Source organism: Lissotriton helveticus, chromosome 4_1 (assembly GCF_964261635.1).
Source record: "Lissotriton helveticus chromosome 4_1, aLisHel1.1, whole genome shotgun sequence".
In the NCBI taxonomy this organism is placed as follows: Eukaryota; Metazoa; Chordata; class Amphibia; order Caudata; family Salamandridae; genus Lissotriton; species Lissotriton helveticus.
Window position 1 is genome coordinate 258,349,260 of NC_136063.1, and position 24,564 is coordinate 258,373,823.

Genomic DNA, 24,564 nt, shown 5'->3' on the forward strand with positions numbered 1-24,564 from the left:
ATCAAAACATTTCTCAGGCCCTGGTGCTCCTCAATTTGTCGGCGGCGTTCGACACCGTTGATCATTCCATCCTTCTTAAACAGGTCGAGAACGCCGGCATCCGGGGCACCCCGCTCAGGTGGCTAGCTTCATTTCTACAAGATCGTAAGCAAGCGGTTCGTCTTGCTACCTTCATGTCTGAAGCCAAGTGGGGTCCCTCAGGGCTCCTCCCTTTCCCCGTTATTATTCAATCTTTATATCCTTCCCCTCATTTCTGAACTGCGGAAAAGACCGGTGGTCATCTTCAACTACGGGGATGACCTCCAGCTTATCTTTAATATTGATTCCTCTCCCACATCCATTGAGAACTTTCAGTCGACCATGACGTATATCAGCAGTTGGATAAACGCGAACCAGCTCAAGTTAAACCCGGATAAGACTGAGCTGGTTCTCACTGGGCCCCCGGGTAACCCCTGGAACCCTACTTTCTGTCCACATTCACTGGGCAGGGCTCCTTGCCCGGTCAACTCGGTCAAGAGTCTAGGAGCTACCATCAGTACGGATCTTTCCATGAGACCTCAAATCAAATCTGTGATGTTGGCATGCTTTTTCCATCTTCGCCGCATCAGAAAGATCAGTAGATTCTTTACTCGTGATGCCCTAGTCCAAGTTACGCTGGGTTTAGTGATTTCTCGTATCGACTACGTGAATTCACTGTATATTGGTATCCCTGCCTACCAGTCCCACCAACTTCAACTCATCCAAAATCAAGCAGCCAGACTGATCTTTCGACAACCTAGGACCAGTTCCGCTAAGCCTCTTTTGAGGAGCCTGCACTGGCTCCCTGTAGTCCAGCGCAGCCTCTTCAAGGTGGGCTGCTTGATTTACCAGGCCCTCTCCCATCAAGGCCAGGCTTTCATTGCTGCTTGTCTCCACCGTTACATTCCTTCTCGAGTTCTTCGCTCTTCAGGCTCTAATCTGCGGTCTGCCTGCCCTTTTAAGCGCAAAAAGTTCGGGGGACTAAGATTCGCCTCTCAAGCCCCTCGTCTTTGGAATGCCCTCCCCTCTGATCTTCGTCTTATATCCTCATACCACTCATTTAGGAGAGCTCTGAAGACTTGGCTATTTGCCCACGCCTAGGACTAATCTCGCTTTCTTGCAGTCCTGTCCCCTGCCTATCATTAAAGCGCCAAGAAACCGTTGGTGAATGTGCGCTGTATACGTTTCTTTATCATATCATATCATATCACAAGTGGGCTGGGAGGTCGGGGGCCACGCAGCCACTCTCCCCAAAAATTAAAAAAAATAGGAAGGCCGGCCCCGGGGCCATAAGTAGCCCGGGAGGGGGGCCACGCGGCCCCCCACCGCAAAAGTTGAAAATAATAAAAAAAAAAAAAGTAAAAGGCCATGCCCCGGGGGATGGGGTCCCCGGGGCCGATTAAAGCCTCGAAGGGGGGCCATGCGGCCCCCTTCCACATATCTTCAATTAAAAAAAATAGGGGGCAGGCCGTGGGGGATGGGGTCCCCAGGGCCAAAAAAATAGAAAAATAATGGGGGCTACATAGCACCCCTTCTTAAATTTTTTTTTAAAAGACCGGCATCATGCCAGAGGCCACGCCCCCTTACTGCAGCACTCTGCAAACGCGACCCCTGGCGCGATTGCAGGAGGGGAACAAATTCCCCTTGAATACTGGGAGTCCCTGGGGACATCTAGCCCACCAGGAACCTCCAGTATGCCCCAGGTGTTCTGAGGCCACGCCCCTTTAACACCTCTCTGCAATGCAGCTCTGTGGCACTTACTGGAGGTAGCTGGTGGGCTAGTTACACCCCAGGGACCCTCAGTATTCAAGGGGAGTTAATCCCCCAACTTAAAACGCGCCACAAGGCGCGTTTGCACAGTGGGAAGAGAGGGGGCGGGGCCTGAGTTCACATGTGTGCAAACACACCCTGTGGCGAAGTTTAAGTTGAGGAATTAATTCCTCGTCAATCCTGAGAGTCCCTAGGGGCCAACTAGCCCACCAGGTACCTCCAGTAAGTGCCACGGAGCTGCGTTGCAGAGTGTTGTAGAAAGGGGCGTGGCCGCTGAACACCTCTCTGCAACGCAGCCCCCTGGCGCATACTGGAGGTTCCTGGTGGGCTAGTTGGCCCCCAGGTACCCACAGGATTGAGGAAGAATTAATTCTCTAACTTAAAAAGCACCACAGGGCGTGTTTGCAGACATGTCACCTCAGGCCACGCCCCCTTCCTTCACCACTGTGCAAACGTGCCCCGTGGCGCGTTTTAAGTTGGGGAATTAATTCTCTTCGAATACTGAGGGTCCCTGAGGGCCAACTAGTCCAACAGGTATCTGCAGTATGCGCCAGGGAGCTGCGTTGCAGACAGGTGTTCAGAGGCCACGCCCCTTTTTACACCTCTCTGCAACACAGCTCTGTGGCACTTACTGGCGATACCTAGTGGGCTAGTTTGATTCTAGAGACCCTCAGGATTCAAGGGGACTTAATCTCCCAACTTAGAATGGCCACAGGGCGCGTTTACACAGTAGTGAAGGGGGGGGACTGGGCCTGAGGTGACCTGTGCAAACACGCCCTGTGGCGCGTTTTAAGTTGGGGAAATAATTCCCCTTCAATACTGAGGACCCCTGGGGGCTAACTAGTCCACCAGGTGCTTCCAGTAAGAGCCACTGTGCTGCGTTGTAGAGAGGTGGTCCAGGCCATGCCACTTTTTACACCTCTCTGCAACGCAGCTCTGTGGCGCTTACTGGAGGTACCTAGTGAGCTAGTTGGACCCCAAGGATTCAAATGAACTTAATCTCCCAAATTAAAACGGCCACAGGGCGTGTTTACACAGTGGTGAAGGGAGGAGACGTGGGTTGAGGTGACGTGTGCAAACCCCCTGTTCCGTGTTTTAAGTTGGGGAAAAAATTCTCCTTCAATCATGAGGGCACGGGGGGCCAACTAGCCCACCAGGTGCTTCTAGTAAGCTCCACTGCGCTGCATTGCAGAGAGGTGGTCTAGGCCGTGCCCCCTTTTACACGTCTGTGCAATGCAGCTATGTGGCGCTTACTGGAGGTACCTAGTGGGCTAGATGGACCCTCAGGATTCAAGGGGACTTAATCCGACAACTTGAAACAGCCACAGGGAGCGTTTACACAGAGGTGAAGGGAGGGGACGGGGCCTGAGGTGATGTGTGCAAACACTCCCTGTTGCGCATTTTAAGTTGGGGAAATAATTCCCCTTTAATCCTGAGGGAACCTGGGGGCCAACTAGCCCAGCAGGTGCTTCCAGTAAACGCCACTGCGCTGCGTTGCGTTGCAGAGAGGTGGTCTAGGCAGTACCCCTTTTTAGGTCTCGGCTAGTAACTCGCCAGAGAACTATAGTCGGCGTCTCAGCAGTCTGAGAACGCCGAAGTGAGACAAGACCTGGCCGCGCGCAGCGTTTCCCCATAGGATAACGTTGTGCACGCGGCCAGGTCTTGTCTCCACAGCATGCCAATGCAGACCGGATCGCGCCGCGCGCCTCCCTGGAATGCACGGGGAGTCTGCATACCTGCGCGTGGCACTGCTAAAGAGGCTGACATCGGAGACTGAGTGCGGCAGAGGCGCAGGCAGAGGAGGGCTTGAGCCGGCAGGCTTCATGCGGGAAATGTTTTTAAACCAGCGTGCAAAACGGGCGCATCTTATACACCATTGATCTTATGTCAGCTATGGCATTTTTACAGTGTTACAGAATGTTCTCCCAAAATATTGTCTTTGCATGCAACCGTGTTTACTTTTATGGTGGGCCATTGATTCACATCAAAAGTACCGGAGATTTGAAGTTCGTGCGTGTTAATTGAACTGTTAAAGAGGTTTATAAAGGCTTGATATGCGGGTCATTTAAGTGTGCTTTTAGGAGTCTCGCGGAAGCTCCTGTTTTAAATTAACTCCATCAAAGCCGCAACAGCGTCTAACTTCCATAATTTTCTTTGGCAGTACACAGATTTAATCCTCGGTGTATTATATAATATATGTAATTCTAACAGTCTCCATTTCAGACTATGAAAATGCTGCTTCCCTTGCCGCGGAGGGGCGAAGGCTGATAATTATGCTTCGTGTACTGATTATAAATACACTATAATATTTAGGGTACCTTCTGCCCCTCTTCGGTGTGGGAACCAAACCCTGGTCCACTGAGGGGTGGGGGTGTGAGAGGAAGCATTAAACACCAGGCGGCACAGGGCTGCTCGCCCCCTTCAGCGCCACCCCTGGAGCGCTCATCCCCGTAAATACATCTACGGCTGCAACAGCAATATCTGTTACAGCGCTCCTGGAGTATTTGTCATAAATAGTGAATTGGAGACAGTTGTCACCGAATGCTTCCTGGTGCATCCTGTACACATTTGTATTCAGAAGCATTCCACCAGCGAGGGATTGCGCGCAGTCTCACAGGGTTTCAAAGGCATGCGGCGGGCCGTCCACGCTCCTCGGCGCAGGCCACGGCCCTTGAAGCGTTTCTCGTGTAAAACTCTTCCTCCTGTCAGGGGCATGAGGATGGGGCTGCGTCTCTGCTTACTTACTGCCGCTCACCCGCATCCGGCCTAACAATGCCTGAGGACACCCAAGTTAGGAGAGACTGTGAGGAAGTGTCGGTGGATAGGACGCTCGCCGCTGACACATGCGGTGATTTGAATAAGCCGAGTGCGCTTCCAAGTGAGGAAGCCTCAGCCATAGCGGCACAAACTGACCAGTGGCACCATGTGCGGTTTATATCGCTTGTAAACCGCAGTATGAAGCGCTATATAAATATCGACTTATCCCTTCACCGCCCAGCATGTTATTCAGGTCAAGTGCCTGAGTCGTACATCAGAGGGGGCCTTGCCTTAGGTTAGATGTTAAAGGGTTAAGCATCGCCTCTCACTTCATCTTCAGAGCTCTGTTAGCAATTTCCAAGAGGTCGTTAACAGACCCTCACAATCATCCGGCCTTAATGAACAAGCGCAGGCGTTTTTGCATCAGTGACCCTCCGATCGGTCAGTGCTGGCTCTGGGGGGAGGGAGGGCAGTGCAGCTTGGACACCGCCGACTATACATTTGAAGAGTCTGATTTGAATAACCCGAGTGCGCTTCCAAGTGAGGACGCCTCAGCCATAGTAGCACAAACTGACCAGTGGCACCATGTGCGGTTTATAGTGCTTGTAAACCGCAGTATGAAGCGCTATATAAAAACTGTTGGCAGAAATGGATTAATAAACTCTGTGTGTGTGTGTGTGTGTGCGCGCGCAAATGCAATAGGTCTCGCATTTGCGAGAGATTAAGCTATTGGCATTGTAAATGATAATGTCATTTATTTATCTGTGTTAAAAACCAACCCATAAATAAAAAGTTTGTCATTTACAATGCCAATAGCTCTAACTTTTTCGAAGGCGAGATCTATTGCATTGTAAATGCTGGTTACATCTCTTCTACACAGCTCTGTGGCGCTTACTGGATGTATCTAGAGGGCTAGTTGGACCCTAGGGACCCTCAGGATTGAAGGGGAATTATTTCCCCAACTTAAAACGTGCCACAGGGCGTGTTTGCACAGTGGTGAAGGTAGGGGATGGTGTAGGAAAGTGGCTCTATATTTACTGGACCGAAGTAAAATCAGCCGAACTACGAATTCCGATTTACTCACCTGTTATCAGGAGAGACCTCAGGGCTGCATCTTTGAGCCCAGTACTGATCCTGAAAAGTAATTCTAACCGTACTTACCAGTAACTTGAATTTCATTCCATAGGATATCATTGCATGCTTTTTGCTGAAAAAGTTTCTAAGTGTCGATTTTTGAAATGTACAAATATTCCTCTAAAATCAGCTGAACTACGAATCCTTATTTACTCACCTGTTATCAGGAGAGACCTCTGTGCTGCATCTTTGAGCCACGTACTGATCCTGAAAAATAATTCTAACTGTACTTACCAGTAACTTGAATTTCCTTCTATAGGATATCATTGCCTGCTATATAAAATATATATAAATATATTTAAAAAAATCTATACTAATATAATAAAGAGAGAGCCCAAACCTTTGTGGCGGGTAATCTCAGGAACCACAGCACCAATCACAACACCCAATACAGTGTTGGGAAGTGCAGTTGTAGCAGAAGGACATAGGCTATGCAGACGCCCACTATATACATTTAAAAGGTAAAAGAACCGTGCCAGCAAAGTAGTCCCTTGTGGGCGTGTCTGCGTTGTGCTGTGCGCATGTGCTGGGGGCGTGACAAACGCTGGGTGCGTGTGGTACTTTCCGCCCTTCATGCCATGTCTCATATCGTGTGCTAATCCCACCCTGCTCCCTTTAAATACCCCTGCACCCCATAATCATAACCCACCCTTACTCCTTAAAATACCCCAACACCCTTAAACACTAACCCATCTTAACCCTATGAATATACCCTGTACCCCAAAACCCAAACCTATCCCTAAACCCTAAAAATACCCCTGTACCCCCAAACCTAGCCCTGAACCCTATAAATACCCCTGTACCCCCAAACCTAGCCCTGAACCCTAAAAATACCCCTGTACCCCAAAACCCAAACCACCCCTGAACCCTAAAATACCCCTGTACCCCGAAACCCAAACGTAGCCCTGAACCCTACAAATACCCCTGTACCCCAAAAACCCAAACCTAGCCCTGAACCCTTAAAATACCCCTGTACCCCCCCAAACCTAGCCCTGAACCCTAAAAATGCCCCTGTACCCCAAAACCCAAACCTAGCCCTGAACCCTAAAAATACCCCTATACCCCAAAACCCAAACCTAGCCCTGAACCCTTAAAATACCCCTGTACCCCCAAACCTAGCCTTGAACCCTAAAAATACCCCTATACCCCAAAACCCAAACCTAGCCTTGAACCCTAAAAATACCCATGTACCCCAAAACCCATACCTATCCCTAAACCCTAAAACTAGCCCTGTACCCCATAACCCAAAACTATATCTGAACCCTTAAAATACCCAAATACCCCAAAACATATACCTCAGTACCCCAAAACATATACCCCTATACCCATACTTACCTTATCCAAACATTTTTTTTAAAAAAACATGCTTTTACCATTCATGCATTTACAACGAATTTCGTTGTAAATGTATGTGTGGTAAAAGCATATAAAATGTAATGCCATGCGTTATAATGGCATTGCGGAGTCATGGTACTTTCGTAATGAAAGTATGCGGAGTGATGGTATGCGGAATAATGGGTGTTTACCCTCCCCCGGTAAGTACGTTGGTGGCACGGCGGCCCACATCTCCAGCAACATACTCCTATTTTTTCACCACCCATTTGAAAAATGCACAGGTCTCTCTCAATGATGGTCAGCACCAACATACACTTTTAGACACACCTCCCGCCACAAGTTCTAGAATTGCGAACTTTAGAGCTGGGGAGCTACATTCGAAAATCGGCATCAGCTCAACATCCTGTGATTCCAGGCAAATCGCTTTGTTTCCCCGTGTCTACCACAAATGATTGTGTTCTTCTGTACTGTAAATTGTGCTCATGCCATGTTGTCGAGTTCGCGCTATATAATATTGCAAGGAAACAAAGTAGGGAAACTCCAGTTCACACTACTGAACGCGCACTCTTAAGTGCATCAGCAGTGCACTGTGAATCAGAGCGTTTCAAAGGGCTGTCACAGATAAGAAATGCTATCAAAACGAAATCCTACAAAACAATATACTACTGGCCGGCAGCAATTCATACCCGGACAACGTCGGGACTGGCTGCTAGTATAAAATAAAATAAAAATATTCAAATTTCAATATTTTTTTTTAAAAAATTAATTTATATTAAACATATGTAATTTAAAAAATAAAATATCTAACAATAAATAGTTTAAAAAAATGTAGTAAATCAGTATAAAAAAAATAAATACAACAATTAATACATTTAAAAATTGTCATATACAAAACCTTTGAAATTCACTGAAAAAAGCATAGGTTTCAGACATGTTATAGTTAGGAATTAGCATTTAAAAAACCTTTAAAATTCACAGAAAAAACCATAGGTTTCAGACTTGTTATAGTTAGGAATTAGCATTTAAAAAACCTTAGAAATTCACTGAAGAAAACATAGGTTTTAGGGGTGTTATAGTTAGCTGGACATTTCACTCTACCAAACCATTGAAATTCCTCCGTTATAGTTAGTTGTACTAACTATAACTTGCGTGCCCGCAATCCACTGCTGATGATGTCATATACTACATCATTCATGACATGGTCAGTGACATCACTGATGACATCACTGATGACATCTCAAGCCTCAACGAGAACTGATCTGGAACTACCAATGCAAGTGTTTTGGATGGAGCTCATGTACTTCACTCTATATCAGAGCTACTTTAAATATAAGGAGGATTGGTATCTTCAATTAGCGGGCACTTCCATGGGCAATTGCGCTGCGCCGGCATATGCGAATCTGTTTATGCAGAAGTTTGAGGAAGAACATATACTATCACAACCAGATTGGCAAGACAATATCAAATTACTTGTGCGATAAATTGATGACGTTTTCATCCTGTGGAAAAACACACAGAATGAATTGGAAAAAGTACTGCTGGCACTGAACGATATAGACGATCACATACAGTTTTACCTGGGAAATTTCAGAAAGTAAAATAACCTTCTTAGATGAGGAAATCACATTAACTGATAAAGAAAGGCTTGGAAACCGACATATTCCGAAAACCAACAGATAAAAATAACATGTTACATTATACAAGCTTTCACCAAACTTCGCTAAAAGAACATCTACCAGTCTCCCAAATGCTAAGAGTCAAACGGATAACATCAGATCCATTAAAATCAAGTGAGAGAATAGAAGTAATAGGTAAAATTTCGAAGATAGAGGATATCAAGACCCCACCACAGAAAGAGCAAAACAGCGGACACATTCGACTTGCAGAACGGATTTGTTGAAAAAAACTACCAAACAGGAAAACACCAGAATGGTCATAGTATCAAAATTTCGTAATCTAAGTACCAACTTTAAAAGAATAATTAATCATCATTGGCCAATATTGGGATTGGAATCTGACTTCAAATCGATGTTTTCACAACCGCCGCTATTCGCATATACCAGGAATAAGAACGTGGGCGAAATTCTGATCAAAAGCAACTAGACCTTGCATGAATTGCAACAATAATATAATAAAAGGGACCAATATAGCCCACCCTATGAAGGGATACAGCATCAAATTAATTACGAGTTTCTGCGACCTGTGACACAGCTAATGTGATCTACTTATTGAAATGCCCATGTGGCAAAGTCTATGTGGGGAAAACCGAACGAAAAATCAAGACACAAATCGATGAACATAAATCTAACATCAGAACTAAGAACATGAAATCAGTAGTTGCCACACACTTTATGGAACAGCACCACAATAGATCACAACTGAAGTTTTTGATTTTGGAAACAGTATAGAAGATGAACGGAAGAGACAACAATAAATACTTGTTGCGACGAGAGAACTTTCGGATCATGAAACTCAATTAATGTAAAACAAATGGTCTGAATGAACGTATAGACCTTTAACGATATGATTAAAGGACAGCATACTTTACAGTTTCTGTTACTTTGGTATGCTTACATTGTTGATTCAATAATGGATCTGACACTTATGGTACACTATACAAGCTTTTACTTAACATTTCAGCATTAGCTTTACACATTTACCCCTTACAACTTTTAGAATAGTTTCCATTGACATTCTGACACGTCCGTATATGACCAGTACTCTACCATTTCGAATATATGAGATCGTTCTACTTTTTTGTAGCGCTATTTATTGCGCACCGTAAATTTCACATGAAAGTGTGGTAATATCTGTTGCCTTTTTAATATTATGGAAGCACAGTAGATGCAATTATCGGAAGGTTATTCTCTGTTTAGAATCTATCGTTTAGACCGCATGCGATGTATATATTCTTTTGACGGTATCTATGAAATCTCGGGTACTGCGACCACGTGACTAACATAATAACCTCGTGAGTAAGGGCACTAAACAACGCGGAAGTGCTGTAGATTGGCACATGCAACTACGCTACAGGAGAAAACGTCGGGAACTTACGAAAAGTAAGTTTAGCTACAACAAGCACCCTTCTTGACAATAATACTGTTGAGTGATCACATTAACCGAAATGTATCTCTTCATGAACAGGGCAGGACTATTACGAGTACCGAATGCCGTGAGTTAACAATATTTATGAGTTGTACACACGTGGGGTATAACGCGGTATAACGCGGTTTGTCTTCATGAGGACACAAAGCATGTTCGGGATAGAGGTCATATCTTGATATTTAATGCTTGAACATTACGGAGTGCATTTAGATTTCACAACCACACGCTATAGGAAGTGGAGTTGATAATATACATGGTTATAACACATACACGAGTGTAAGAAGCATGCGAATAGCCAATGTTGCAATTCAATGATTATTCTAGACATCTTTTCTGCACACCGAGTATGTATTGTAATGTAAACGATTTAATTTGAGAGTTAGTGGTCATTATGAGATCAAAATCATGTGTGCTACGATCTTTTTGCAGTGATGCTCCCTGAAGAAGGGCTTTCAGCCCGAAATGCATAGGAGCCATAAAGGCTGTATTAAACAAGGAGTAATTTCAAAAACAAATTTGGGATGAGATGAAATGAATATAATTTGAAGGAATTGGATATTGAATAAATGGATTACGATTTAAATGAATCTGTTGTGAAAAATGTCTTTGGAGTCCTACTCGTTGGAACACGGGTGTGCCCATGGGGATGCAACCAATTTAGGTTGGAAGCACTACGTGATATCATTACATAGACGTGAAGAGGTTGTGCGCCAGCTACATTTTGATTTCAGACACTCGTAACCACCCCAGGAATTTTAAGGTGGCTTACTAGGCAAATTCTCATTTTGCACAAAGGAGGATTTCATATCAACAAATAAAATCACAATTGTTCACTTCTGTGTCGGAAGACCATTCAGTTCATTGAAGCAATTTTGTATAGTTAGCAAATATCCCTATTCTCCTAAAAAGACAATATAACGTTCATAGCAAGAGTGACTCTGGCCTTCTATGGGGCAAAGGTAATCCTGAGCAGGACTTGCAGACTCTGCTAGCTTTTTTGCTTCTTTGTTGTAGTGCTGCTTCAGGAAGTTGATTCCAAAGTTAGCTTAGACCACTGTCTCTGGTTCGATCTAAAAATTAACTAGAAGACATGGCTGACAGACTTGCTCACCGTTCAATCCTTCCAGTGCAGAACAAATTAATATTAATACAGCAATAAAAAAATACCTAACCAGATAGCATCTACCAGTACAAACTAAGGCTTAAGATGCATTAAACTGAGGCTTTCAAGTTTTTCACACACTTGGGGAAACTTCTCAAATTAACCAGCACATAATGCATGATATTACAAAAAAGTAAATGTTGACGTTCGAATATATAATAGATGCAAAATGAAACTGATCACACAACCAGGCTATCCAAGGTGGAAATACAATTTATTAGTCTGACACAAAGAAAGTCTAGCACCCCAAACTGTGTTTTCTCTTGTTTCCACAGAAGTGTGTCAGGTCTGCAGGTACCTATTTCAGTTTGAGCTTTTACTGCACTTTACGTAGCTCTTTGGTTGTTGACTGAATAGTGGATTGTGGAAAATTTTGACTTTTGGGAACCAAGATACCTCCTTTTTAGTTAAGAAAGTGCATAAAGTAGAAAAATTAAATAAGGCAAAATTCATGCTGTTAGCAAAAAGTATGCTGTTTTAAGGTTAAATAATTTCCTGCAAACTCTAATGAGGAAACTTGCAAGAGAAATTAATACATTGACCAAAGTCCCGAGATCAACCTTAAATGATCCTTTTACCTCAAATGCTGCAAGTGAATCACCAACATCAGCAAGCAACAATACTTCCAGGAGTACTGCCTAGTGGCCATCTAACTTTAGTTCGCTACCAATTCCAGCCTAGATGGCAAGGCGTCTGGGTGTCATTTTTGACGACAGATTAACCTTCATAGAACATTCAAATCAAGTGACCTCCTCCTGTTTCTTGATGATGAAAATTTTAAAAATGATGTTACCATTTTGACAATTATAGCACAGGAAAGCAGTAATTAATATATTGTTAACAGAAAAAATGATTATTGCAAAGGACTATTTGTAGGCTGCCAAGTCAGTCTTCTCAATAAACTTCAGACTCTGCAAAACGCGGCAGCAAGAGCTCTGTTGAACCAACTAAGTCTCGAATTCCATTTGGGAACTTCACTGGCTCCCAATTAGGGAGCATATTCAATTCAAAGTGCTTCTTTGGGTTCACAAGGGACTACATCAAAATGGTACATTTTTCTTGCAGGACATTTTCAACTGGTACACCCCACACCGGTACCTTACAATCTAGAACTGCTAACAAAGTATAAGTACCCAGAATAAGAAAAGCCCAAAGGGGTGGGAGAAGCTTTACCTAAACGGCAGCAAAATGGTGGAATTTACTGCTAGAACATCTAAGAGCTCAACCAAAACTCTTGAAATTTAGGAAGGATTTAAAAACATGCCATTTTTCTTTAGATCAATGGGTCTGTACTCCTTAAACGTCTTCTTCTGTATTTGATTATTGACAAATCTTAGAGTTCTTGCCAACAGTGACAAGACGCCTATTTTGGTATAAGCACACTTTACAAATTCTTTAACATTAACATCACTAAGGTGCCCTAATAATGGCACGTCACATTTACATGCCTAAATTAGATCATTGGAGAGGGCCAAGCACCAACCTACTATTACTCAGTTTGAGCTGCTAAATAACACCTTGGTAGACCACACACAGACTTATATGAGCATAAGCTGTAGACATATCAATGAAGAACAGATCCTCTTCCGAAACGAACCCCTCTTTCTCAGCTTGCAATCTAACTGACCGCTAGTCCAGCAGCTGCTCACCACTCACTAGACTATTAGGACAGCGCATTGGAGCCAATAGGATCTATCCCATAAATGACACATTTTTTTGCGTGGTAATGCCTGTACTTGCCACCTACAGGAAGGAAAAAGGCAATGGTAATGTCCTCATCAACAACTAACTGCCTTCAGCGCTTTTACCAGATGTCAGTACAGGTTGAATAATCAAAGAAACACAAACTTGTCATACTTTCTTGTCCCCTCATATGACCCCAGAGCAGTTTTGTGATTCACTGCTGCACATTCAGTTTGCAGCCACTATGTATATTTTTGTTACCAAACACTGAGACATAACTAAGAATCCTTCTATAACCAGGAGAGTCATAATGGTAATACCAGTAGGCCGCAACTGTTCGTAACTCCAGAAGGGGCAGAACAATATGGTTTTGGAAAACCGAAAATGATAATGAACAGTTTGAGCCAGCCTGCAGCTATTCCACTTAAGTATCTATTCAGAGCTGGTGACCCTTCTTATTGCTTGTATGTCTAAATTCCAATCTGGGGGAGAGGAAGGAAAAAGACAGCAAAGGGGTAGTTAAGGCCAGAACATCATCAACGTAGGCCAACAGAGTTATGTTGATTTATAAGCAAGAATAATTACTATGCTTGTGAAGAAACTAATCTATACGTGTCATAAAACGTTGCTGAACAACGTGTGTAAAGATAGAAGAACTTATGTGCCAAAGCAGGATTAATTGGAGAAGGCGGATTGCGTTAGTGTTAAGAAATGTGCAACTGCTTACCTGTTACATGGGGTACATATGGCACTGACAACCTCTCCACACTGTATCCACTGCCACCTAATGATTCTGCAATCACGTTGGTCAAGAAAAACAAAATTTTCTCATGCTTCTCCAAAGATTTCGGAAGACTGTTGAGACAATATAGTGAATTAGAAAGAAAAAAAAACATGGAACAAAATTAAAATACAGTATATACACCATATAAAAAACTAGTATTAAAAACCAGTTTTTGTTACAGGCAGAAATCAACTTGCTTGCTACAGGCCTACACAGCTTTGGAAATAACTAAATAATTATATGCAATCATTTGTTACCCACAGCTGTTCTACACATTGTTTTGGGGGTGGCTAACAATCATGTGAAGTTTAGTATATAAGCCTGTATTAAACAGATTAAATAATAGAGACCCCATTAAGCATTCCGGCTTTAGTCCAATACTAGTTTTAATTCTACTAATACCAGCTTTACCCACAAGTTCCCACAAGTTCCAGCATAAAGTAAACAAAACATAGACAAATAGCAGGATTAATTCCTCATGGACCATCTCAGGCCTTAACATCAACATAACTGAATTACACTTTAAAATCAACATAAGGACAGCATAGGTGATAGCCCTGAGATAATTGGGCATAGTGGGCAAGTACATATAAAACCCCAACTTGTCCTACAGTTCTTACAGAACAAGATATGATTTTTTTCAAAGTGTAAGTTTACTTCTTGTACATACAACAAAAGTTGGTCTATAAAGACAGATGATGTTCAATACAGTAGGATGGCTTATCGGTATGAGAGATCTAATAGATGGTATAGAGATCTGTTCTCTTTGCAAGATCCTGGAAATATATGTCATTAAAGGTTGGCGTATCAAGAGAATTGCTATTCCCTCTAAAACATTATGACCGATAAACTTTTTAGGACCCCTAGCTTAAATATTTATGAGCAAAGCTACAGGCAAGAAGCAATTTAATAAATTCAGAGAATAGGTGGGGAGGGGGCGTGGCTTGTAGCCGACCAAGATGGCCGAGCACTGAGCAAGTTCCGCTAGCCGACAGTGCATAGACCTAGGTAAATATTCGTAATAATTTGCATGCGATCGAACTGCATACCTGACCACCTGGGTAGTATCTCCAGGGTACAGGAGAAGTTTCCTCAGGGGCTTGTGAGTGTTCCAGAGTGCCGCTGAGCTGGAGAGCCTGTAGCTGGGACAATCCGGGAGGCCAGACTGAATCCCTCCGAAGAATCGGAGGGCTGAAATGGATCCTGTGCAGCTCCATGGAGATAAGCTCGGGACCGGACTGAGCGCCCGCCGGAAGAAACAAAGACCCTTGCGCTCCTGGGGCTGACAAAGGTGAGAGTGATCGTGAATCTCACTGCGGGTCAGCAGCCGGACCTGTGGGGAGCGTGGCGGCCAGAGCTCGGCCTAGCCCTGAGGGGACTCTCCGAGGGATCTTGGACGAGACCCAGAGTGCCAGCGGTGGCAACTTGCATTGAGGAGGGCAGGGGCCTCGCGCTCCTGCTAGGGGGAACGGTGTCGTTGGGGTCCCGAGCTGCGGTAAACTTGAGAGGAACAACAAGAGAGAGGCGGCGAAGAACAGTGATTGCGGCCCCCTTCGCACGGAAAGTCTGCGTCTGTAGTGTAGGGGTGACTGCCCTCGCGGCAAGAACACCTTAAACAGGGTGGGAGCCATCAACATTGATCCACATAGCTTCCAACATGCAAGTGACTCCCAGACAAAGAAAGAGGAGGCCAGTTGGACCCTGCTGGACATACCCCTTACTCCTGAATGGAGGCATGCCTTCAAATCATATCACGACGCTGGGAGCTGGCCCACATCAACAGAGGGGGGGCTATCAGGTGCCATCGGGCCTGCAAGTAGGGACAACGTATTGAATACGACAATAGGGAGGACCCACAATGGTCCGTAACAAGAGTGCAACCGTGGGCCAATCAAATCAGATTAAGAAATACACAGTTGCAATGGGGCAACCTGGGGGTGGAGGGTTATTGGGGGGGGGTTGTTCCGGACCCCAGCGCAGGTGAATCTATTGAGAGCTGACCTTCGCAAAATTGCGAATAAGGCAGACATTTACATAGGAAGTATCCAAGGAATGACCAAAAGACTGGAAGATCAGGTTGCATGTCTCACAAAGCAACAAAATCATGTAATGGCCTGCATCGAAAACCAGGAAGGAAGGGTCAGGTGCAACAATATCAGCGTGGTGCGGTGCCTGAGGGGGCTGCGGGCTAATCAGCGGATCTCTTCCTGGAAAACCTGATCCTTCATACTCTCCAACCACAAGTCAGTTGAATAGGCACACAGAGCATTGGGCCACTGCCGTGTCCAGGGGCACCCCCACGCACAATCATTGCCAGAATCCTGGACTTTCGAGATCGTGATGAGATTTTGCAAACGGCGCGTTCTCAGGGAGATCTACAATATGAAAACGCAACAATACGTTTTATCCAAGATTTCACCCTCCAGGTACAGCACCAAAGAAGGTCATTTGATGCTGTAAAGAAAGCCTTACAAGATAAAAACCTCAAATATATGATTCTCTTCCCAGCAAAGTTCAAAGTTCTGGCGGAGGGAAAGAAGCTCTTCTTCACGTCACCCGAGGAGGCCTGGGACTGGCTTGAAGGATGGAGAGTGCGCGGCAAGAGTAAACGCCAAAAGAGACCACCGGTCTCCCGGATCTGTCCACATGAGGCGGGTGACCAGGTGACCCATGCTCACCGGTCTGAACAAGAAAGTGAGAGTCACGAAAATGGCTGAACCGTCTACGACAGCATGGACCAGTTACGACATTATAGGGACTTTCAGGTGACACTGAACAGGAGTCAAGGTGGCAAGGAACAGTATCCTCCAAAAATATCTATGGTATAACGATGTTGCAGCAGGTTTAATATTATAAGGGTCGGGGTCATAAGTTTGAATAAGTTCATCATGATTTGAAACTAAAGTGTCGGAGGCGATTTGCCCTCCATTTACTTAATGTGCAGTTTTGGGCGCAGGTATTCTGCAGGTTGGGGTGGTGGGGGATTTTTCTCTCACAAAGCAGGGTAGCGGGGGGGGGGCTATAGGAGTTTTTAATGTTTGTATTGTTTGGGCGCACAGTTATGCTCATAAAGATACCAGTAAATGTACAGTGCGAATTCTAGATATCTTGTCCCTGATTGTGGGACACTGGGAGGGAGCTAACAGCCACTAATGGGTTCCTCAACACAAGCAACTCTAAGTATATGGTTTGGAATGTAAACGGTCTGGGCAACAAAATTAAACGTACCCTGGTTTTACAACACTTCTAATGAGATCTGCCCAATATTGTGCTGATGCGGGAGACACACTGGAAGGGGAACCAATATAAGGCCCTGGACTATAAACTAAGAGCCCATTCCGGTTTTACATCCAACTCCCGGGGTGTGGGTATTCTGTTGAAAAAACAGGCACCTCTAACAATTGGGACAATATTGTCCGAAACTTTAGGATGTTATATGGCTTTGTCAGGCATCTAGGGAGGCCGAACCGTAAATCTTTGCTCCCTTTACGCTCTGCCCAAATTACATGCCACGGTCCTACCTACTTCTAAAACTGCAGCCAGGAATTCTCCTTGTGGGGGAGGCATGAACTATGTTATGAATCCGGAACTTGACCGCTTGAGTTTAGCTAGATACCAGATGGGGTATGACCCTCCCTGACTTTCACTCTGCAATGGGCCTGACAAATATAAGGAGAATCCAGACCCCCCTTCAAAAACAATATACATATTACTCTGCATCACAAGGGACCCTAGCCCGCATTGATTACCTGTTAACGCGAAATGATCAAGTGGGGAGCAACCAGGGAGCGAAGCATCTAACATGGGGCGTATCAGACCACCTGCCGTGGGAGTGTCATTAGAAGGAACGACAATTTACACCAATAACTACCCCAGAATAGAGCCATGGTACCTGAAGGACAAAGATATTAAAGAGAAATTGATTTCTGGGGCTGAGTTATACTTCTAGGAAAATAGGGGCTCAGTTTCGTCCCCATGCACCCGTTGGGAGGCATTTAAGAAGGTCATTCGGGGGCATTCGGGGGGAAAGAAAAAGGAGCCACGAGTAGTATGTAAAATGATAGAACAGGATATCCAAAGGCCAAAGGGGAAGGTAATAAGAAATCCTACAGCCGAGGCCCGAAACAAATTAGTACTGCGGCAGCAAGACCTCCGAAATCATGCTCAGGAAACAGCTTGTTTGCAGGCGCTGGCTACGCAACAGAGAATATATGAAGTTGGGGACAAGACGTCAAAACTACTGGGATGGTTGGACAAGAGAGATGGGCACAGATTTTGGGTTTCGGGAGTCAGAGACAGTAAGGGAGCCCTACAGACCACAAGCACAGAAATAGCAAAGACTTTTGCCACATATTACGAGGACCTCTTTAAGCCCAGGAGTGCCAGATCTTACTCGGACTGTGAGGAACTCTTAAGCGAGTTCTCAATCCCGACAGTGTCGGATGAGATCAGGGACACTCTAGAGGTTGATTTGATGGACGAAGAGAAAGAAGCAGCTCTAGGCTGATTGCAATCTGGAAAGGCCTCTGGGTCCAACGGGTTGCCAATAGAGCTTTATAAAGGACTCTCTGGTAAAATCTCAGGGCCAATGCTAGAGATGTTCTGGGCTATGGCAGAGGAAGGGTCCCTCCCAGAAGATCAACAAATGGCCACGATAGTGGTGATACATAAGAAGGGGAAGCCTCAGGAGAAATGTGGCTCTTATGGACCAATCTCCCTCTTAAACCTCAAAGCGGCGGTCCTGGTGTAAGCCCTACCAAATAGACGGATGGCTGTTCTCCCAGACATTATACATGTTGACTAATCGGGCATTATACCACATAGAAGCACTAGGCTCGATCTGCGCTGGATGTGCAGGGTCCTAAACATGAACAAGGAGCTTACAACCCACCAGACGGCATTGATGACACTAGATGCAGCTATGGCATTCGATAGTATAGATTGGATATACCTATTCGCGCTATTGGCAAGGTGGGTGTTAGATCTGGGGGTCTCTAGTTGGCAATGGTATTCACCTTTGTCCAAGTAGGGACCCTTACTTCTAAGTCAGCATAAGGGGATTATACTCCCAAATGACCCCTGCTGACCCCCTTGGTAGCTTGGCACGAGCAGACAGGCGTATCTCAAAGGCAGTGTGTTAGGCATTTGCGAAGATACACAGTAATACAGTGAAAACACTACAGATGGACACAACACAGGTTTTTATAAAAATAAGTATTCTTTATATAGACTTAACACAAGACCACAAACAACAAAAATCCACAATACTGTACTTAAGATTGACTTAAAGATGATAAAAGTTGCTTAGTTCAAGTTGATAATAAATGCTAACAAGTTCTCAACAAAGTACCTGGATGCCTAACGCAAAATGAAAAGGGGAGATGCGTCGGTTCCGTGACCTGGGGGAGATGATGCGTCGCGCCTCAAAGCTTGCACAGAGTAGGGGATGCGTCGTGATCCTTACCGGTGCGGAGATGATGCATAGGTTCTCGGCTTGCGCCTCGATGAGATGCGATAATCCTGGTGTGATGCGAGAAGATGGCGCCCTTGATGCGACGATGCAGTGATGATGAGTAGACGCCTTGGCAGCCTTGCGACGACTCTGTACTTTGGAGCCGCGATAGGCCCTGCGACACGCTTCTCTGGTGATGCAATGGCAACTCTCTCGATGGCGTCATGCTTCTCCGGTGATGCGACAGCAGGCAGCTTTGATGAAGACACGCTTCCTGGGAGATGCGGCGAAGGCACGCTTCTCTGGCCATGCGACGATCTCTGCTGCGGCGTCAGGCTTCTTCTCGATGCGTCGCGCTTCCAGCTCCCAGCAATACGCAGGCTTTGGCAAACAGAATTCCCAGCAAGGAAACTCTGAGGGGAGCTGGAGATTAAGTCTTTTGTCCGTGAGACTTCAGCAGGAGGCAAGCACAAATGCAAGCCCTTGGAGAATATTCTGTAAGATGATGAAAGTTCTTAAAAAGTTCCTTCTCCTTTCCTTGGCAATGAAGAAACCACTGCAGGCCAACCCAGCAAACAGCACACTGGCAGAGGGGCAATCCAAACTCCTGCAGCTTCCTTAGTTCTTCTCCTTGGCAAAAGGTTTCTTGTTCCCAGAAGTGATCTAAAGTTCTTGGGACTAGGTCCCAATATTTATACCCCAAAATCCTTTGTTCTCTGAAGGCAGAGAGGCCTCTGCCTAATCCAAACCAGTTCCTGAGCACTTTGTTTTCATGACTCTTTCCTTCCTTTCACAGTGCAGGGCAGAGCCATCATCTGCCCCACAGGAGGTGGAGCCAGCACAGGGGAGGGAAGGCACAGCTCTGGAGCACTTTGTTGACAAGACTCCTCCTCTCCTTTCACAGTGCAGGGCAGAGACATCAGACACACCACAGGAGGTGGAGCCAGCATTGTAGAGGGAAGGCCCAGCCCTATTCAGGTCCCAGGTGCAACTCCTCCCTCCCATCTAGATGCAGATCTCTCTATTCACCACTGGGCTGCCCAGCCGGTCTCCTGGAATCCCCCAGCCCTGTAACTCAAAACTCCAGACAAGGAATACACAACCTAGCAGAGGCAGGCCTGGACAGTTAGGCAAGAAAATACCGACTTTCTAAAAGTGGCATTTTCAAACACAGAATGTTAAAACTATTTTACTAAAAGATATTTTTATCATTCTGAGTTCAGGCATACTAAATTCGAATTTCTACCATTGTTCCCTGAGTCAGTTAGGATTATAAAATGTAATAATCTAACTGCCCATTCTGGCCTATGGAGAACAGGTAGCCTTGCAATAGTAAAAAACGGAAATGGCTGTAATTCACTATTAGGACATGCTACACGCACCAGGGCATGTCCTACCTTATACTTACAATGCACCCTGCCCTTGGGCCTACCATAGGGGTGTCTGATATGAAGCCAAGGGAAGGTTTAGGGACTGGAAAGTGGGTGCACTTGCCAAGTCGACATGCAGTCACAGACTGCACACAGGCCTTGCAATGGCAGGCCTGAGACAAAATTTACAAGCTGCTTCTGAGGGTGGCACAACCAGTGCTGCAAGCCCACCCGCAGCATTTGATTTACAAGCCCTGGGCACACATGGTGCATTGTACTGGGGGCTGACAAGTAAATCAAATAACCCAATCATGGAATCACTAATCAATACATCAATTTAACATAGGGAGCACTTGCACTGTGGCACTGAATAGCAGTGGCACAGTGCCCAAAGCATATAACCAGCAAAAACATATCAAAAACAGAGGAGGCAATCAGTAAAAATGGACGGAAGACTCACGCCAATGATGCCAGGTCTAACAGTGGGGTTTTGGCCAGAGATTCTGCACTTGGGTCAGACTGCTATACCAGGCCCCATTAGCCAGGGTGAGGGTTAACAGAAATATCTCTGAGGTTATATCATTGGGTAGAGGTACTAGGCAGGGATGCCCTTTGTCAGCCCACTTTTTTGCTTTGGCTCTGGAACCATTAGAAGTATGGATACATGAAGACCCACTGATATAGAGCATTCCCACATCCAACGGGTGGGAGGAACGTATCTCCCTATAATCAGACAATATAGTCTTGTACTTTTCCAGGTCTTATGCCTCTATTGAACGCATCTTGCATGTTTTCAAACTTTTCAGAAGTTATGCAGGATATGCAATGAATTGGGAGAGTTACTTAATATATGCCCTGTCGGGGACCCCACCAAAGCTCCCTGCAAACTGTGCAGCTCCAATAGTATCTGAGACATTCAGATATTTGGGGATATTTGTCCCCAGAGATGACCAATTATTCATACAATGAAATCTCGGCACGTATAGCCTTAACCAAACTTCAAGGAGGCATTTAACGAAGGCGGGCAGATGATCCTGGACATCAGGAGTTACTACTTGGCCTTGCAGCGCCTGTTAATCCACGGCTGGGTATACACTGACCATAACAAGACGGCCTATAGGGTAAATAGAGCATCCATGCCGGATGGAAACCACAAAACGATCCGATACACAGGTAAACAGAAACTGGGACTACAAAACATACGGAGCCTACAGTTCGGTGCTGGACATATGCCAACAGATAGCTGGCTTGTCAATCCAAGCTAACAGCAATAACCCAGCTTTGGCATAGTAACCAGCTAAGGGAGGTAGCAGGACTGCAGGGGATTTTGGGATGGAAGAGGACTGGGAATGAGCACCTGGGAGATGTTTGGAGAAGAAGCTCCTTGCTCTCTTTCGAGACCCTTAGTCAGGAGTTTGGCCTCGCCTCCATGCAGGGACTTGGGTATTACCAACTAGGCCATGCGCTCTGGAGACACATCCGGGAGAGTACCTGTCTCCCTGACTTCTCTCCTCTGGAGGTTAGATTGTGAGCTAACCCCATCCCAGAAAAAGGAATAACAGTGGTATACCAAAAACAAACAATTCCCCAGACCCGATGGGACAGCTTCAGAGGACCTGGGCGGAGGATGTGGGAGGCATCGAGGATGAGGAGTGGGTGAATGCCCTGCAGAGCCCTTGGGACATAGCAATTCAAGTCAGGTTCAGGCTTATACAACTAAAAATCCTGCATAACGCATATTACCCATGCACCCTGCTACACAAACTGGGAAAGGGAAATTTACCTTTATGTGCAAGAGGCTGTAAACAAGAGGATCCTTTAATCTCCATTCTCTGGGACTTCCCGGAGATACAAAATTACTAGATAGATTTGGATAGTGGGTCTCTGTTCCCCAAAAAGGGGGTGACCACCCAAGGGAGGGATACGATGTCAAAATATGATGTGATATGCACCGTACCTCCAACAGAGTTAATGTACAATGAGCATTGTTATCAAAATAAAAAGATGTTTTAAAAAAAAATATTTCAGAAATAAATATTTTAAAACGTGGGTTTTTTTTAGGCTTTGGTAAAACGGGAGAAATAATATAATATAACAGTCTTCCTAACCCCAGAACATGCAGCACCATCAGCCTATTTAGAGGTGACAAAACTGCAGGGTTATCAACGGCAACCTCACCAGGTCCGGTTCATGGCAACCCCTGATCCAATGACTCATCCACCACAGGATCACCAGCTCATAGTAAAGGTTTTCACACCCTTTTGAGGACAGGGCAAACATCACTGATTTTCCATGACAATATTAAGGCCTAGTGGACACTGACAGTGGAAATGTAGAAGAGCTAGACATGCAGGAAGAAAACTATTTTCTTAAACAAAGAAGTTTGGTAATCAAACGTTTTAAACATGCCATATATCCAGCAGACTCGCAGGTGGGGGGGATCTCTACATAGGGCGGACAGTCCTCTGCAACAGAGCTAAATGTCATGGCCTCTGCCGCTACCCGGCATACCCTCTCTGACAATCTCAGAGTCTCAATTACCTCCATACTCTTTTTCACACAATCATGCTTGGACATTACCCTTGGACACTACTACAAATATTCAGGAATAGCTTTTACACGTACAGATAAAAGGGTAGCCCAAAGCACAAGTTACTTACCTTCGGTAATGATATATCTGTAAGAAACAGTAGTTAGTGTTAGATTCCTTACCTTAGAATATCCCCAGGCGTCAGACTGGATCCGGAAAGTTTTGCGTAGCAGTACCCCTGCGCGTCGGTAGGCGTCGTCTGCGGCTCCGTGTCCGTTGTCAGCGATGGGATGATGTCGTCGGAGTACTTAGACGCCGCCCTCGCGGGCTGACGTCAGTTCTTGTGCATAGCTTTCCGCGCCAGGAATGCAGAGCCATGCCAGAGACCGACACTGGTGCCATAAAACTAGGGCCCTCAAAGGGAATACCTTAACCCTAGATGTCGGTTCGCAGAACGGGGAGGATGGGTGAGGCGGTAAGTAATCTAACACTAACTACTGTTTCTTACAGATATATCATTACAAGTAACTTGTGCATCTGAAAGAAACAGGTTAGTGTTAGATTCCTTACCTTAGAATAGATTCCCCAGCAATACCAACCCCGGTGGTGGGTCTGCGAACCAAGATCACACCAGAAATTCATGGAGAACGGAACGGCCAAAAAAGCCATCTCCCTGGACTTGGCTGTCCAGGAAGTAGTGTCTAGCAAATGTGTGCAGCGAGGCCCACGTAGCTGCCTGACAGTTGTCCTGCAAGGGGACTCCCCGACTCAGGGCAGTAGTAGCCGCTGTGGCCCGAGTGAAATGGGCCCTTTTTAGCCAAGGAGTAACAGACCTTGATGCACAACACGACCCGCAGAGAGATGGTTCGTTTGTGCACCGCCTGTCCCTTCTTCGCGACCATGTAACCAACAAAGAGCTGGTCGTCCACCCGGAACTGGCGTGTGCAATCGAGAGAAGGAGAGCGCACGTTTTGGGTACTGACGGTGGAGCCTCTCTTCCTCTTTCGAGGGATGCGGAGGCGGAAAGAAGGTGGGCAAGGTGATGGACTGCCCGATGTGAAAGGCTGTAACCACCATGGGCAGGAAAGAAGGACGAGTTCTTAAAACAACTTTGTCCGGATGGACAGAAAGGAAAGGAGGCTTAGAAGATAGAGCCTGGAGCTCACTCACCCTCCTGGCAGAGGTGATGGCAACCAGGAATGCAGTCTTAAGAGTTAGAAGTCGAAGAGGGCAATTGTGAAGTGGCTCGAAAGGAGCGCACATCAGATAGGTGAGAACAAGGTTCAAGTCCCACTAAGGCATCTAGAAAGGAACAGGAGGAAACATGTGCGTGATGCTCTTCAAGAATCTATTTACAACAGGGGACTTGAAAAGAGAAGGCTGATCAGGAAGCCTCAAGAAGGCAGAAATGGCAGAGAGGTAGCCCTTAGGAGTGCCCAGAGCAGAGCCCTGCTGGGCAAGAGA

At 45.5% G+C, this 24,564-nt stretch overlaps 1 protein-coding gene across 1 annotated transcript in view; it reads right to left on the reverse strand.

Annotated features, from left to right (window-relative positions):
• The window catches only part of EFR3A (EFR3 homolog A), a 1,274,477-nt gene that overhangs the window by 187,956 nt on the left and 1,061,957 nt on the right, over positions 1-24,564 (reverse strand). Inside the window, exon 19 of the mRNA XM_078686747.1 lies at positions 13,692-13,819. Coding sequence (XP_078542873.1) covers positions 13,692-13,819 — 128 coding nt within the window. The remainder of the gene's footprint in view (positions 1-13,691; positions 13,820-24,564) is intronic.